We start from the raw sequence: 16,977 nt of genomic DNA on the forward strand, positions 1-16,977 counted from the left end.
GCAACCTTATTGATAAGAATGTGGTAATTTCAGGAGACTTTAATATCCCACTTAAAACAATGGATAGATCATCTAGACACAGAATCAGTAAAGAAACAAGGGCCCTGAATGATATATAGGATTAGATGGACTTGACAGATGTATTTAGAACTCTGCATACCAAAGCAACAGAATATACTTTCTTCCTGAGTGCGCATGGAACATTCTCCAAGATAAATCACATACTGGGTCACAAAACAGCCCTTCATAAGTATAAAGAATTGAGATCATACCATGTACACTTTCAGACCACAATGCTATAAAACTTGAAATCAACCACAGGAAAAAGTCTGGAAAACCTCCAAAAGCATGGAGGTTAAAGAACACCCTACTAAAAAATGAATGGGTCAACCAGGCAGTTAGAGAAGAAATTAAACAATATATGGAAAGAAATGAAAACACAACAATCCAAATGCTTTGGGATGCAGTGAAGGCAGTCCTGAGAGGAAAATACATTGTAATCCAGGCCTGTCTCAAGAAACAAGAAAAATCCCAAATAAAAAATCTAACAGCACACCTAAAGGAAATAGAAGCAGAACAGCAAAGACACCTCAATCCCAGCAGAAGAGAAATAATAAAGATCAGAGCAGAAATAAACAATATAGAATCTAAAAAACTGTAGAGCAGATCAATGAAACCAAGAATTGGTTTTTTGAAAAAATAAACAAAATTGATAAACCGGTAGCCAGGCTTCTCAAAAAGAAAAGGGAGATGACCCAAATAGATAAAATCATGAATGAAAATAGAATTGTTACCACCAATCCCTCAGAAATACAAGCAATTATCAGGGAATACTATGAAAACTTATATGCCAACAAACTGGACAACCTGGAAGAAATGGACAAATTCCTAAGCACCCACACACTCCCAAAACTCAAACAGGGAGAACTAGAAAGCTTGAACAGACCCATAACCAGCGAAGAAATTGAATCGGTTATCAAAAATCTCCCAACAAATAAGAGTCCAGGACCAGATGGCTTCCCAGGGGAGTTCTACCAGACATTTAAAGCAGAGATAATACCTATTCTTCTCAAGCTGTTCCAAAACATTGAAAGGGAAGGAAAACTTCCAGACTCATTCTATGAAGTCAGCATTACTTTGACTTCTAAACCAGACAGAGACCCAGCAAAAAAAGAGAACTACAGGCCAATATCCCTGATGAATATGGATGCAAAAATTCTCAATAAGATACTAGCAAGTCAAATTCAACAACATATAAAAAGAATTATTCACCATGATCAAGTGGGATTCATTCCTGGGCTGCAGGGCTGGTTCAACATTTGCAAATCAATCAGTGTGATACATCACATTAATAAAACAAAAGTAAAGAACTATATGATCCTGTCAATTGACGCAGAAAAAGCATTTGACAAAATTCAGCATCCTTTCTTAATAAAAACCCTTGAGAAAGTCGGGATAGAAGGAACATACTTAAACATCATAAAAGCCATTTATGAAAAGCCCACAGCTAATATCATCCTCAATGGGGAAAAACTGAGAACTTTTCCCCTGAGATCAGGAACACGACAGGGATGTCCACTCTCACCGCTGTTGTTTAACATAGTGTTGGAAGTTCTAGCATCAGCAAACAGACAACAAAAGGAAATCAAAGACATCAAAACTGGCAAAGATGAAGTCAAGCTTTCACTTTTTGCAGATGACATGATATTGTACTTTGGAAACCCTCTAGACTCCACCAGAAGTCTGCTAGAACTGATACATGAATTCGGCAGTGTCGCAGAATACAAAATCAATGTACAGAAATCAGTTGCATTCTTATACACTAATAATGAAACAACAGGAAGACAAAGAAACTGATCCCATTCACAATTGCACCAAGAAGCATAAAATACCTAGGAATAAATCTAACCAAAGATGTAAAAGATCTGTGTGCTGAAAACTATAGAAAGCTTATGAAGGAGATTGAAGAAAATATAAAGAAATTCAAAAACATTCCATGCTCATGGATTGGAAGAATAAATATTGTTAAAATGTCACTACTACCCAAAGCTATCTACACATTCAGTGCAATCCCAATCAAAATTGCACCAGCATTCTTCTCGAAGCTAGAACAAGCAATCCTAAAATTTGTATGGAACCACAAAAGACCCCGAATAGCCAAAGTAATTTTGAAGAAGACCAAAGTGGGAGGCATCACAATCCCAGACTTTAGCCTCTACTACAAAGCTGTAATCATTAAGACAGCATGGTATTGGCACAAAAACAGACACATAGACCAATGGAATAGAATAGAGACTCCAGAATTGGATCCACAAAAGTATGGCCAACTAATCTTTGACAAAGCAGGAAAGAATATCCAATGGAAAAAAGACAGTCTCTTTAGCAGATGGTGCTGGGAGAACTGGACAGCAACATGCAGAAGAATGAAACTAGACCACTGTCTTACACCATTCACAAAAATAAACTCAAAATGGATAAAGAACCTGAATGTGAGACAGGAAACCATCAAAACCCTAGAGGAGAAAGCAGGCAAAAACCTCTCTGACCTCAGCCACAGCAATTTCTTACTTGACACCTTTTCAAAGGCAAGGGAAAATGAACTAAAATTGCAAAAATAAAAGCACAAATGAATTATTGGGACCTCATGAAGATAAAAGCTTCTGCACAGCAAAGGAAACAACCAACAAAACTAAAAGGCAACCAACGGAATGGGAAAAGATATTTGCAAATGACATATCGGACAAAGGGCTAGTATCCAAAATCTATAAAGAGCTCACCAAACTCCACACCCGAAAAACAAATAACCCAGGGAAGAAATGGGCAGAAAACATGAATAGACACTTCTCTAAAGAAGACCTCCAGATGGCCAACAGGCACATGAAAAGATGCTCAACATCACTCCTCATCAGGGAAATATACATCAAAACCACACTCAGATACCATCTCATGCCAGTCAGAGTGGCTAAAATGAACAAATCAGGAGACTATAGATGCTGGCGAGGATGTGAAGAAATGGGAACCCTCTTGCACTGTTGGTGGGAATGCAAACTGGTACAGTCGCTCTGGAAAACAGTGTGGAGGTTCCTCAAAAAGTTAAAAATAGATCTACCCTATGACTCAGCAATAGCACTGCTAGGAATTTACCCAAGGGATACCGGAGTACTGATGCATAGGGGCACTTGTACCCCAATGTTTATAGCAGCACGTTCAACAATAGCCAAATTATGGAAAGAGCCTAAATGTCCATCAACTGATGAATGGATAAAGAAATTGTGGTTTATAGACACAATGGAATATTACGTGGCAATGAGAAAGAATGAAATATGGCCTTTCGTAGCAACGTGGATGGAAGTGGAGATTGTTATGCTAAGTGATGTAAGCCATATAGAGAAAGACAGATACCATATGTTTTCACTCTTATGTGGATCCTGAGAAACTTAATAGAAGACCATGGGGGAGGGGAAGGGGAAGGGGAAAAAAAAAAGAGAGGGAGGGAGACAAACCATAAGAGACTCTTAATAACTGAGAATAAACTGAGGGTTGATGGGGGGTGGGAGGGAGGGTGATGGGTATTGAGTAGGGTACCTGTTGGGATAAGCGCTGGGTGTTGTATGGAAACCAATCTGACAATAAATTTCATATTAAAAAAATAAATGTGGCTAATACTAGTAACTTCTCTAATGCAGTTACTCTGAATCTTAATTACAAAGATATCATCAAGTGCTAAGCCTGGTACTTGGTATACAGTAAGTTCTCAGTAAGTTAAAAGCTGTTATGGTTGTAATTTCAGAGAATGACTGGAGAGCCACGATGCGATTAAATGGAATGGAATTGTTTCGTTTTGTTTGCCTCATTCTGCAGCATGCAGTGACTAAGTTCTGGCCCCAGATTGGTTTAGAAACAGTCATTTGGAGCAATGGAAATTTTGCCTCCTGTGGTTTACTAGCCTGTAGGATAAATGTTTTAAGTTGAGTTTCCTGGGAAACAGACTGAGAGGTAGAGATTTTCCTGAGGGAGGTTTGTGGAGAGCGCACTCAGGACAGCACCTGAGAACACAAGACAGGAGTTGAAATGCTGGGTAAAGGCTCAGCAGAGGCCTCAGCAGGTCTGACAGCCACTACACATAAATGGTAGTTCAGGTTGTCCTGTATTGAGGTCAGGAAGCTACATCTTTGTACTCTGTAATTGGCCAGTCACTAGAGGTGAGATGTCTCCAGGAAAAGACACTTAGAGATGGGCATGCAAGCTTCCTTCTGTGGCTAGCAGTTCCTGGGGAGGGGCCTCAGGAATGAGCTCTACAGGAAACATTTTCAGCAGTGGGGAGGTTGAGGAATTTGTGTTTTGAACCTGAAAATTGGCAAGTGGGGGGAGGAAGAAGATGTGAGCAGTGCACCACCATTTCCACTACAAATGACATTTAAATGTATGTATTTAAATTATATATTTACATTCACTTATGTATTTATAAATACATTAAAAAGTATATGAAATACATATTTTGTGAAAAAAATCTTACTTTTTTAAAACTTGAAATTATATATGAGACACATAAAAAATCTTAGTTTATTAAAATTCATTGAACTTAAAAATATTGTAGTCCAAGGAGGATTAAGAGGTACAAACTTCCAACTATAAAATGAATCAGGAGTGCCTGCGTGGTTCAGTTGGTTAAGCGTCTGACTCAACTTTGGTTCAGGTCATGATCTCATGGTTCGTGGGTTCAAGCCCCACATCAGGCCGTCTGTTGGCAGCGTGGAGCCTGCTTGGGAGTCTTTCTCTGCCCTTCCCCCACTTGTGCTTGCTCTGTGCCCTTTCTCAAAATAAATACATAAACTTTAAAATAAAATAAAATAAAATAAAGTCACAGGAATAAAAACAGCATAAGGAGTATTGTCAATAAGATTGTAATAACTTTGTATGGTGATGGGTGGTGGCTACTCTTGCTATGGTGAGCATTTTATAAAGTACATAATTGTTGAATTAGTGTTGTACACCTGAAACTAATATATCATATGTCAACTATACATCAATTAAAAAACAGTTTGTAGTCCAAGCACCAGATTTATTTGTTTGCTTATTGTTGGGGAGAGGGGATATCTAAAGCATAGATTCTTTAAGTGATCAAAGCAAGTAACACCATTGATGACAAAGTTAGATCCAGAATTCATGTTTTCAGGTTCTTCTCCCTCTTTGGGCCTTCATTGGCTTAAAGTCCAGGTAGAGTTTTACATGTTGTTCTTCAACCATGTAATGGATCTTTAACAGTGTTTTCCTGTCATGCTCTATAATTGCCAAAGTTTGGATTTTCTACCCGAACGAATCTATTCTATTCTGGTTTTTTCTTTATTCTATTCTTTAATCTATTCTTTTAAAGTATGCTTTCACCTAATTTATATAGTCCAGGTAGAGTTTTACATGTTGTTCTTCAACCATGTAATGGATCTTTAACAGTGTTTTCCTGTCATGCTCTATAATTGCCAAAGTTTGGATTTTCTACCCGAACGAATCTATTCTATTCTGGTTTTTTCTTTATTCTATTCTTTAATCTATTCTTTTAAAGTATGCTTTCACCTAATTTATATATGTGAATCGGAGATGATTTTAAGAAGCCCAAGCTGGGGCGCTTGGGTGGCTCAGTTGGTTGGGCATAAGGCACTCAGTTCAGGTCTTGATCTTAGGGTTGTGAGTTCAAGCCCTGCATTGAGCTCCATGTTGGGCATGGAGCCTACTTAGAAAATGAATGAATGAATGAATACCAAAACTTAAAGTATGAAAACTACTGCTTACAATGAAATATAGCATCTCTTAATATTTAACTGAGATAGACATTAATTATGTTCAATAATATTTTTCATGGATTCTCAACTAAAGAAATAATGCAGAATCTGTTTTTTTATGGAATTGAAGTTTGCATGAATACCTCTATATCCTTCCGTTATTATTTTTAATCAGAAGTACACATGTGCTTTCCTGACATCTGTATTCTAAGTTGTGTGATTCATTATTTTTAAGCTGGGATAACCTGATTTCACATATTTTTCCATGAGTCAGAGGCAAGTCTAGCTGTTGGTTTGTTATTGTCTGTGCTTTTACATAGCAAGCCTGTACTTGCCATCATTTTTCTGCTTTGTAGTTTTAATCTCTTAACCAGTCATTTTGGGAATAGTCTTTCCAGTTTTCAATGAAAACCAGACAAGAATGGTCATGGATTCCTTAAAGATTAGCAAATTTTTTGTTATTATTATTTATTTAATGTCTTGGGTTTAAATACAACCAGGAAGTCTGCATCAGCTGTTTTGATCTTGGGTCTTGCTTTCATTTGTGTAATTCTTAAAAAAAAAAATTGTTTTTCTCTAGCGTTTCACAAATCTTTTGCTTGGGCAGCTTAGAAACTCAGCTGGGATAGATGATAGATTAGCAAAGCAACAAGGTACCTTAACCATAGACCAGACATGGCCAAAATTGCCCCAAAAAGGTCACTAATGTTCATGAAACATAACAGGACATCTGAATTCCCTGAAAATTAAACATCTTCTAACTGCTGTAGTTTCATTTTTTTTTTCCAAGGGTAAAGAAAATATTCCTTCAGTGCCTAATGAGAACCTGCATGATAAATGTGAACCTAAATAGGTCAATGTATTCAGAGAAAACCAGCTGTTTAATATTAAATTTGATTTATCCTATTGGTATTTTTAGATGCCTCCTTTTTACCTAGGTACAAAAGAGAAAATTGTGAATAAAAGCTCCTTTCTTAACTCACATCTCCTTCCAGGTACATTTCCACTCATTTTGTCTTAAATCCACCAACTTTTTGCCCACAGCACCCTACAAAAACATTTTCAAGGTCAGCAATGACCATGTTACTGCTGCGTCCAGTGGTCATTTCTGAGTCCTTGATGGAATTGACCTTTTAGCAGCATTTAGCACAGCTGATCACTTGCTTTATTGAAACACTTTTTTCATTTTGCTTCCAGGACATCCAATTCACCTGGTTTTTCTCCTCATTTTCTGGCCACTTTTACTCAGTGTCTTTTTGCTGTTTCTTGCCAATCCTACAACTTCTAAATATCAGAACAGTTCAGTGCCCATTCCTTGAACCCCCTGTCTTCTCTAGCTAAACTCATTTCTCTCGTGATCTCATGCAGTCTTACTGATGCATCTGTGTGCTGTCATCTCCCAAATGTATATTTCCAGCCCCGCCTCCCAACTCTAAAATTCAAGCTCATGTATCCAGCTATTTTCCAGAAACTTCCATCTGGATGTCTAAAGGATATCTTAACATGTCTAAAACTCAACTCCTAATCTTCAACCTCCCAAATCTGTTTCACCCACAATCTTTCCCACCTCAGTTAATTCCAGCTCCATTGTTCAGGTTGCCCATGCTGAAAATCTGGATATTACTCTTGTTTTTTTTGTTTGTTTGTTTGTTTGTTTTGATATAGTCAGTAATCTGTCCACTCATGTTCTTAGTTCTGTCTTCAAAACATGTCCACCATTTCTGCCGTGGCCCCCTGGTCCAGTCTACTACCGTCTGGATAGCCTGCTAACTGATCTCCCTCTGCCTGCCCTTGCTCACCTGCCATTTAATCTTAAAGCAGCCGGAGTGATTATTTTATTTTATTTTTTATTTTATTTTTAAACGTTTATTTATTTTTGAGACAGAGAGAGACAGAGCATGAACAGGGGAGGGGCAGAGAGAGAGGGAGTCACAGAATCTGAAACAGGCTCCAGGCTCTGAGCTGTCAGCACAGAGCCCGACGCGGGGCTCGAACTCATGGACCGTGAGATCATGACCTGAGCCAAAGTCGGACGCTTAACCGACCAAGCCACCCAGGCGCCCCCGGAGTGATTATTTTAAAATGCAAATCAGATCATGTCATTTCTCTGCTCAAAATCAGCCAGTTTTCACCATGAGTTATACTTAATGCCAGTTGACTTGTAAGTGTGTATATGTGTGTGCCCAAGTGTGTGCATGGAAGAGAGGAGGTCAGTGTGGCTAGAACACACTAAGAAAAAGGAAGGATGGTAGGAGATAATATCAGATAAGTCACGAGGAGTCAGCTTATGTAGGGTTTATAGGACATTGTAAAGATTCTGGATTTTACTTAGAGTGAGGAAGGGCCATTGGAGGCTTTTGAGTAGTGGAAGAGCATGATCAGACTTACTTTTTCATAGGATTACTCTTGCTGCTGTGCTAAGAGTAGATGAAGGGAAATGAACAGAAGTGGGAAGACCAGTTAAGAGGCTGTTGTGGACATCTGGTTGAGGTATGATGATTGTTTGGATGAGGGTGGTGACAGTGGAAGTAGTGAGAAGTGGTCATATTCTGAGTATATTTCAAGTTAGAGCTAACTGGATTTCTTTTTTTTTTTTTTATGTTTGTTTTTTTTTGAGAGTCAGAGACAGAGTACGAGTCAGGGAGGGACAGGGAGAGAAAGGGAGACATAGAATCTGAAGCAGGCTCCAGTTTCTGAGCTGTTATTAGCACAGAGCCCAACTCAGGGCTTGAACCCACAAACTGTGAGATCATGACCTGGGCCGAAGTCGGATGCTTAACTGACTGATCCACCCAGGCACCCCGATCTAAGAGGATTTCTTGATAGATTGGGTATGGAATGTGCAATAGAAGAGTCAAGGTTATCTTCACAGTGTTTGGTCTGAGCAGCTGGGGCTGCATTGAGATAGGGAAGACCATGGAGAGAGCAAATCCTGATGAGCATTTGTAGAGCTTAGTTTTGGAATGTAAATTTGAGATGGCATTTAGTGTGCATTCATTAAATATTTGCTGGGGTAATCATAAAAGTAGCAAATATCAGCCCTACTTTCCACTGTGTGGGTTATTCCTGCATCTAGAGCCCCTTTTGTCCCACCTCCGATTGTCTTTGGGTTTGTGGAGGGGTAACATGATTGTAGGGGTCAGATTATTTCACATACAGATAAGAACAGTTTCTCTTTCTCTTGTTTTTAATCATAAGCTGAGGTCTTCTGTGAGCAAAAGGTGGGCTTCTTCTTTTGCTCTGAGGTCTATTGCTCTGAGGTCTTCTGTGAGTGAAAGGTGGGCTTACTTCTCAAGGTGACCCCACTTATGAAGGTAGTGGGGTTTCAGTTTCATCTGTTTCTTTCAGTCTATTCCCCAGCCACCATGTCATCCACATTTCTCCATTACAGATTTTGTTGATACCTCTCCATTGTTGTTATCACACCCCATCTTATCTTTGCTGTTTTAGTTTGTGTTTTTATATCCCTCAACTGTCATGTTAATGTTTTGTTTTTATGAAAGTTGAGATAAATACATACATTCCATCACAGTTCATAAACATTTCATGTACATACTTTTCCAGGATCTGTCTGTTTTAAGATTGAGTATATTTTTTCATGCAAGTATGCAAGTAAACACTAATTTTTTTCTTCAAGTTAACAAAGAGACATTAAGATGTTGTATTTGTCAAAATGTTTGGAGTCACATGTTGCATTAATTGTAATGAGTTCTGTGCTCCTGGCTCATTATCTCTTCTCTTACTTTTAGACAATCCTTATTTGTGAAATTGCATGAGCTCCTAGTATAGTCTCTGGAACACTTTGGACTCATTTGTTGAATGTATGAATAAATTATAGAAGAATTGCCCATTATTGAAGTCCTTATTCATTCTCAGGTTAATTCTCCAATACTTCACTGAATTGATATTTGAATGTATACCCACTATGGATAATATGCTATGGATATACAGTAATGACTTAGAAATAGGCCTTGATCTCAAGACATTGCAAATGTATACTCATACAGAGAAAAAAATTACATACAGTTAAAGAGATGACCATAATAAAGGGCATAGAAGTCAAATAATTTAGCGGGGGTCAGGGAAGTGAGGAATTTTCATGGCAGGGAAAATTAGGATTTCTTCATGAAAGTGGTAGCATTTGAGATGGGTCTTAACGAATTGCTAGTGTTCAATATGAGAAGTAGGAATGGAGGCTAGTAAGTGGGAAAGTGACGGGCAGGGAAATATATTAGCTGATCCATGTTGTCTTTGCTGGATTAGAGTGGTCAAAGAGGAACTTGCAATATAAAGTTGGAAAGAATTTGGAGCAGATGTGGTTGGCTATAGACTCTAGGAAAGAAAGAATGTGGGTGTTTTTCCTTAGGAGGACACAAAAGGTTAATCAATAGGAGATTGCTATAATCATACATTTTCTTTGGTAAGATTATTGTAAAGGACTTAAAAATTGATTGAATGTTGGCAGGAAGAGATACACATGATATTCCTCTGATATTTGAGCCCCTATTCTGATAAGGGCATGGGTTCTATGTTTGGACATAAAGGAATCAGAAAAGAAGGCAATATGGGAAGATAGTGGGGTTTTTACATGTATTACATTTAGAGTGAATTTCAGGTGGGAACGTCTAACAGGGGTAGAAACTAGAGCTTTGGTAGAAGGGACTAAAAATAAGATCTGACACATTCTGTTCTGTGATGGTTTTCTGTGGTTTAACAAATTTGTTACATTGAAAATTTAGTTCTTAATATAGTAACATCTACTTTAGAATCATTTTTATTTTTTATTGCAAGGCTCTTGATTTAAAAACAAACACATTGTGGCTTTTAAATTTCTTTCCCATGTTGAATAAATCATTGTGCAGTGACATCATTTTTACATTTAGTTCTTAAATGTAAGATGATTACATAATATCTGTTTATATTTTTGTGGGGCTGTTATAAAATTATTAGTCATTTGAGTACTTTTAAAACTCAATGCCATAATGTACAAATAATTTGAAGGAAAACATTTTTACTCAAGGATATCAAAATAGAAACTCTTCCAGATCTGTTCTTACAAATTCTGTCACTTTATTTTCTTACCCTTAAAGTACGTGTTGTGTATTCTGGTGTATATATTATAGTCAACATAAGCCATACTCTTTGTCTTCATCTAGGAAACTTAAATGAGACTAAGTTGAGGGGCACCTGGGTGGCTCAGTCAGTTAAGCGTCTGACTTCAGCTTAGGTCATAATCTCACAGCTTGTGGGTTTGAGCCCCACATCAGGCTCTGCACTGACAGCACGGAGCCTGCTTTGGATTCTCTCTCTCCCTCTCTCTCTGCTGCTCCCCCACTCCTACATGTGTGTTCTCTCTCTTAAAATAAGGAAACTTAAAAAAAAAAAAGATGATTTAAGTCTGAACTTTGAAGACAATGCCCCTTTTATCATCAAGCTTGGAATGGTTGGTAGTAGCCAAATGTGATACCAATCTGAGTTCTTTTTATTTCTTCGGAAGCGACTTGTTTATGTTTTCCATTCTGAAAGCTTACATAATTTTCCTTCACATTCAGAAATTTTGCCAAAATATTTCTAGGTTTAAATCTTTTTATCCCATTATATTTGATGGTTAGCAAATGCTTTAATATAAAAAAATGGCTTAAGATTATTGAAATTTATAGTCCTGGAGATGTTTATCACATTCACTCTATCCACCTCTTAGGTTTGATTACTTATATAGAATTAATATAACCGGATGGGGTGCCTGGGTGGCTTAGTCAGTTGAGAGTCCAACTTTGGCTCAGGTCATGATCTCATGGTTCATGAGTTCGAGCCCTGCATCGGGCTCTATGCTGACAGCGCAGAGCCTGGGGCCTGCTTCGGATTCTGTGTCTTCCTCTCTCCCTGCCCCTCCCTGCTCGCTCGCTCTCTCTCTCTCTCTCTCTCAAAAAATAAATAAATATTAAAAAAAAATTAAATGAGACTAAGTTGAGACTCAGTAATATATTATTGCTTACATTTTAAACTTTTAAAATATTTAAAATTATAAACATTATAAAGGCTAATAATAATCTTAAAAGGGAGATATGTATGTAATGAATTCTCTTTTCTGTCTTCAGTTTTACTTCCCAGAAGTTAACATTCCTAATGCCATGTTATGTATTCTCTTCAACTTATTTCTATATATATATATATAAATTCATATCTTTTTTTATATTAATAATGTGAACTTAAGTATGTGTATTATCCTGTAACTTTTTAAACCGAAAACTTGTCATAAGTATATTTCCTTATTAGGCTTCTAGGAAAGTCAGAGAGCCATGGATATCTGTACTTTACTATTTCATCCTGTTGAGAAGTTTTCTAAACGCTATTAAAAAGATAGTGAAGAGGCTTATCTAGGAAGAAGTTGTCATGGCCGTTGTCAAAAAGGTTACTCTCTGTGTTCTCCTCTAGGATTTTTATGCTTTCAGGTCTTACATTCAGATCTTTAATCCATTCTGAATTTATTTTCATTTAAGGTGTAAGAACGTGGTCCAGTTTCATTCTTTTGCATGTTGCTCTCCAGTTTGTTATATATGCACAATGGAATATTACTCAGCCATAAAAAATAATGAAATCTTGCCATTTGCAATGACATGGATGGAGCTAAAGAGTATAATGCTAAATGAAATGAGTCAGAAAAAGACAAATAACATACTTCACACATATGTGGAATTTAAGAAACAAAACAAACAAACAAAGGGGGGAAAAAAAGAGAGAGACAAACCAAGAAATAGACTCTTAACTATAGAGAACAAACATTGTGGGATGAGTTAAATAGGTGATGGGGATTAAGAAGTGCACCTGTTGTGATGAGCACTGGGTGTTGTATGGAAGTGTTCAATCAGTGCATCGTACACCTGAAGCTAATATTATTCTAACTGGAATTTGAATAAAAACATAAAAAAATAAAAAAGATAGTGAGGAGACATTAAAGAATCACTACACTATGTTTTTAGCTACATTAGTGAATCTGAACATTGTTTGTGCAAAGCTGCTAGAATGTGATTCTAAGATCTCCAGTCATTGTTTCAAACCACACATGCTGAAGTCATTCTGTGTGTTAATCTGTGCAGGCCCCCTTCAAATGTGAGGCGATATGATTGGACAAAGACAATGTTAAATCCTGTATTCTTATACCTAGCTAGTTTGAGCAAGTATCAGTAACATAAAGGCATCTTTCCCAGACTTTGAAAGAAACCGTACTATGTTTTATCTGTTTGAAATCAGATCAACCTTAAAAACTATACTGATGCATTTGGCTGGCATCACATGAGGGAGGTTTATAGGCTCCTACAGGACCTGAGGGGGTGTTAAACACCACATGCAATTATCTTTTGCAATGTTTACACTGAAAGATGGAATAGAGATATGAATATTTGGCAAGTTATATGTTTTCCTTTAGAGAATGAGATTAAATCAAATGCACACTCAGACTTACCAAAACTAACCTTTTTTGCTCTCTATTCTGATGCCTCCTTGACTTAGATCTTTTTTTAACCTAAGATGTAGTTCACAATGAGGGAATCATCAAGTGACATGTGGACAGATTGGTAGCTTAGGTTTTTGCTTTCTGGGAGCTACAACTTTTACTGCATTGAGGCTCTGGCCAGCCTTAAGTAGCAGGAAGTGAGAACAATGGTGGTGCCTGGGTGGCTCAGTTGGTTGACTTCAGCTCAGGTCATGATCTCCTGGTTTGTGAGTTTGAGCCCCATATCAGGCTCACTGCTGTCAGTGCAGAGCCTGCTCTGGATCCTTTGTCCTCTGCTCCCTTTGCCCCTCCCCCACTCATTCTCTCTCTCTCTCTCTCTCTCTCTCTCTCTCTCTCAAAAATGAATAAACATTACAAAAATTATGAGCGGTTTTTACAGATCACATCATCTTACTAAAGGTATGATCATTAAGATTTACTAGTTATAAAACTGATCTCAGAATTATTAAAAATCAGAATAAAAATGAAATAAATATTAAAGTCAATTATAAATGAAATATTATAATTTTAATAGTATAAATAATTAAGTATTTTATAAGTGTTTTTTTTTTTAATTTTTATAGTGCTAACAATGATTCCATTAAAAACACTGATTGCAGATTCAGTGTCTCCCTCTCTCTCTGCCCCTCTTCCGTTAGCACTCTGTATCTCTCTGTCTCTCGAAAATGAATAAAAACATTAAGAAAAATAAAAAAAAAACACTGATTGCAGAGCAGTAGTTTGAAAATTCCGTGTTACGTTATTTCCTAATCCTGAACTTGATCACATACTTTTTATTAGTTTATGATTTGCTATGACCAAATGAGTAATACCTACCTTTTTATTTTAGTGTTTTCACTGGTTTCCAAGCTACCTTTTTTGACTGTGGAGTTCTTTACGTATCTCCGTGGTGTGTTTATCTTCCCTTATTTCCTGTCCTTCTAGCACCCCAGTGTGACCTACATTAGTTGATTGACAAAGTGAATTTGAGGGTATTGGACTTGCTCTATTTGCAACCCCTTGTCTATCTCAGGACCCACCGAACCACATTGGTGCTTTGATTTTGGCCCATATTTCTACTTCATTCTTATTGTTGTACATGATTCTTGTAATCTTCAACAAATACTTTTCTCCCTCCTACTCCATTTGATCTCTCATGCTTACCTTAGTGGAGAGAGCGACTTGCCATAGTTAAGAACTATGTAGTCAGACAGACATGGGTCCAAATTCTGTCTTGTCTTCTTACTAGTTGTATGACTGGGCAAGTTAATATTTTTACGTCTCAGTTAATTCAGTTTCCTTCAATATAAAGGACAGCTCACCAGGGTTATTGTGAGATTTTGGAAATAAAGCACTTAGCCCTGCCCTTGGTACATGGTATTCAAGGGAAGCTTGGTAGTCACAGGTTTGAGAAGTTAGTGTTGGAAAGGGGAACTAATTTCTGTAAAAATCAGGAAAGGACAGGTATTGTGTGGTAATAAAGGGATGTTTTAGGAGGTAGGACAGTTGAAAGAGCATATATCATACAGTTAAAAATAATAATGTATATAAAGTTCTTATCCATAACTCTCAGGTTAGATGTGTTTTCAGAATTCAGAATTTTGTAGATTTTAAAAGGTATGTATATTTCATATATTACATAAGATCTCTAGCAGGATATGGGGTAACATTCTTAAACAAATGGATATTTATGTAGGAAACACTTATATACGAATTTTTATACAGAAGTATTAGCCTCCCATCATTATCTCCCATAAATTCAAGTTAGATAGTGTCACCCAGTGAATTATGAAAAAACGTACTGTTACAATTTTTGAATCTTGGGGTTATGGATAAATGTTTGGGGTTCTGAAAAATAAAAGGAGATTCTGCATTTTCTTATTGTGAGCCAAAAAGTACCATGTGGGTGTTTTCTGTATTTCCTGAACATGAGGCCATGGATACTTTTCTTACTTCCAGTACCCATGGCTCATTCTCCTTCCCAGATACCCTTGCCAGTTCACTCCAGATTTATTTCTTCTGAGAATTAAGGGAGGGAGTGAAATACAACTCTCTCAGTAGGAGTTTCCTTGTTGGACATGGAAAATTTAGGTCACATTGAGAAATATTTCTTTTCTTTGTTCCTGAAATTTGTTAAGATGTAAAGTGTATAATAATATCTGGGGAGAAAAAAGACATTACAATCAGTCTCCATTTCTTCCTTTGTGGTTAAAAGCCATGTCCTCTGAAATATTTTAATTCAAAAAGTATTTGGCAATATTTGTCTTTAGATGTGATATCCTAACAGTTTTAGACTATGCGTATTTTACCTTTTTTGTCTAAATACTTAGGAGCTTTTAGAGAAAGATATATTGTCTTATTAACTGGTTGACGTTGCTCTTTTTTAACTAATGAGGATCTATATGGATTTTCAGTTCATTCCTTCCTATTTTCTATTGACTTGGGGAATTTGCTATGAGAATGAAAGTTGTAATTAAATCATAGTTTGGTCATACATAACTGTTAATCAGAATTGATTCTACTATTTTATTTTATTTATTTTTTTTTTAGTGTCCTACTAAAACCAAAGCAACATTTGGTGTCCACCTCAAAGTAGTAGGAGACTGGACAGGTATGTAGAATATAGAGTTTTAAGATACATGCTTTGAAAATAATGGGTCATATAATAGTTTGCATGTGTTTAAGTAATAGAACTACCAACATATCTAGATGTGTATATGTTCTCAGGCTGTGGTTTTGTTTTCTTTCTTTGCTTATTCAGTTTTGACATTCACATTTTCTTTTTGTAGGATGAATTTTTGCAATTCAAATACCTTGGATATCAATAATTGTTAATAATGTATTGTTTTCTCTGCAAATCATTGGTTTCTGCCTACTTGTCAGATGCACTGGCAATAGAAGGAACAATGAAATGCATGTTTTAGAAAACATGATTTTAAAATTAATGGTTTGTTTTACTCTCAAAATAATCAACACCTGCGATTGAGATCACATAAATTATGTTTCAGTTCTTACATGATCTTTTTGTGGTATTACCTATGTGTACATAGCAATTCCACAGCATCTTTGGAATAATGGTCATTTTTAATAGCAAGTCTATTGATGGATGATATGTTATTTATTCAATAAAAACTTTTGTGTTATCTGAGAGATGCATTGTATTAAGAGTTCTGAGTAAATAAAAAGAAACATTATTCATTCGTCTATTCCCTTGGTTCAACAGAGTAACTGACAAGTGAGTGCTCAGTATATATTAGCTTATTGGCTAGTTGTTTAGTTTGGTTGCTCAAGGGAAAGGATGTAGGTATAAACATGAATGCAAGTAGAAAGAAAAATATTTTCGAATAGAATGCTAAACTAGGAGTTGGTTTGTGAAAACTACAGGGAATCAGCAAAACGTAGATTCAGTGTAATCTAGGGTTATAGGAGCTTTACAGAGAAGATAGTATTTGAGCCAAACCTTGAAAAATCACACAAGTGAAGTAGGTCATTTAAGTAAAATTCACAGCATTGTCAAAAATCAGAGAAGGTAATGAGTAAACCATATTTGAGAAAGGTGTGTCAATCAGCTTAGCAGAAGCAAAGATTTTGTTCTGGGGAATACTATGGAATATCCATTTAGAGTCAGCTTGGTAAAGATTTTGAATGCCTTAACAAGATATTAAAATAACTTAGAGGTGCTAGAGAATGTTTGAAAGATTTAGAGCA

General features: G+C 36.6%; 1 protein-coding gene across 4 annotated transcripts in view; it reads left to right on the top strand.

Moving 5' to 3' along the window:
- NOX4 (NADPH oxidase 4) overlaps positions 1 to 16,977 on the top strand; it is a 167,057-nt gene that overhangs the window by 73,150 nt on the left and 76,930 nt on the right. For all 4 annotated transcript variants that reach the window (XM_047071699.1, XM_047071700.1, XM_047071701.1 and 1 more), the window contains one exon: positions 15,820 to 15,880. In XM_047071699.1, the coding sequence (XP_046927655.1) occupies positions 15,820 to 15,880 (61 nt within the window). The remainder of the gene's footprint in view (positions 1 to 15,819; positions 15,881 to 16,977) is intronic.

The sequence above is a fragment of the Lynx rufus genome, unplaced genomic scaffold (genome assembly GCF_022079265.1).
Source record: "Lynx rufus isolate CCGP_SWC_20201006 ecotype Redwood Valley unplaced genomic scaffold, mLynRuf1.p SCAF_9, whole genome shotgun sequence".
Classification (NCBI taxonomy): domain Eukaryota; kingdom Metazoa; phylum Chordata; class Mammalia; order Carnivora; family Felidae; genus Lynx; species Lynx rufus.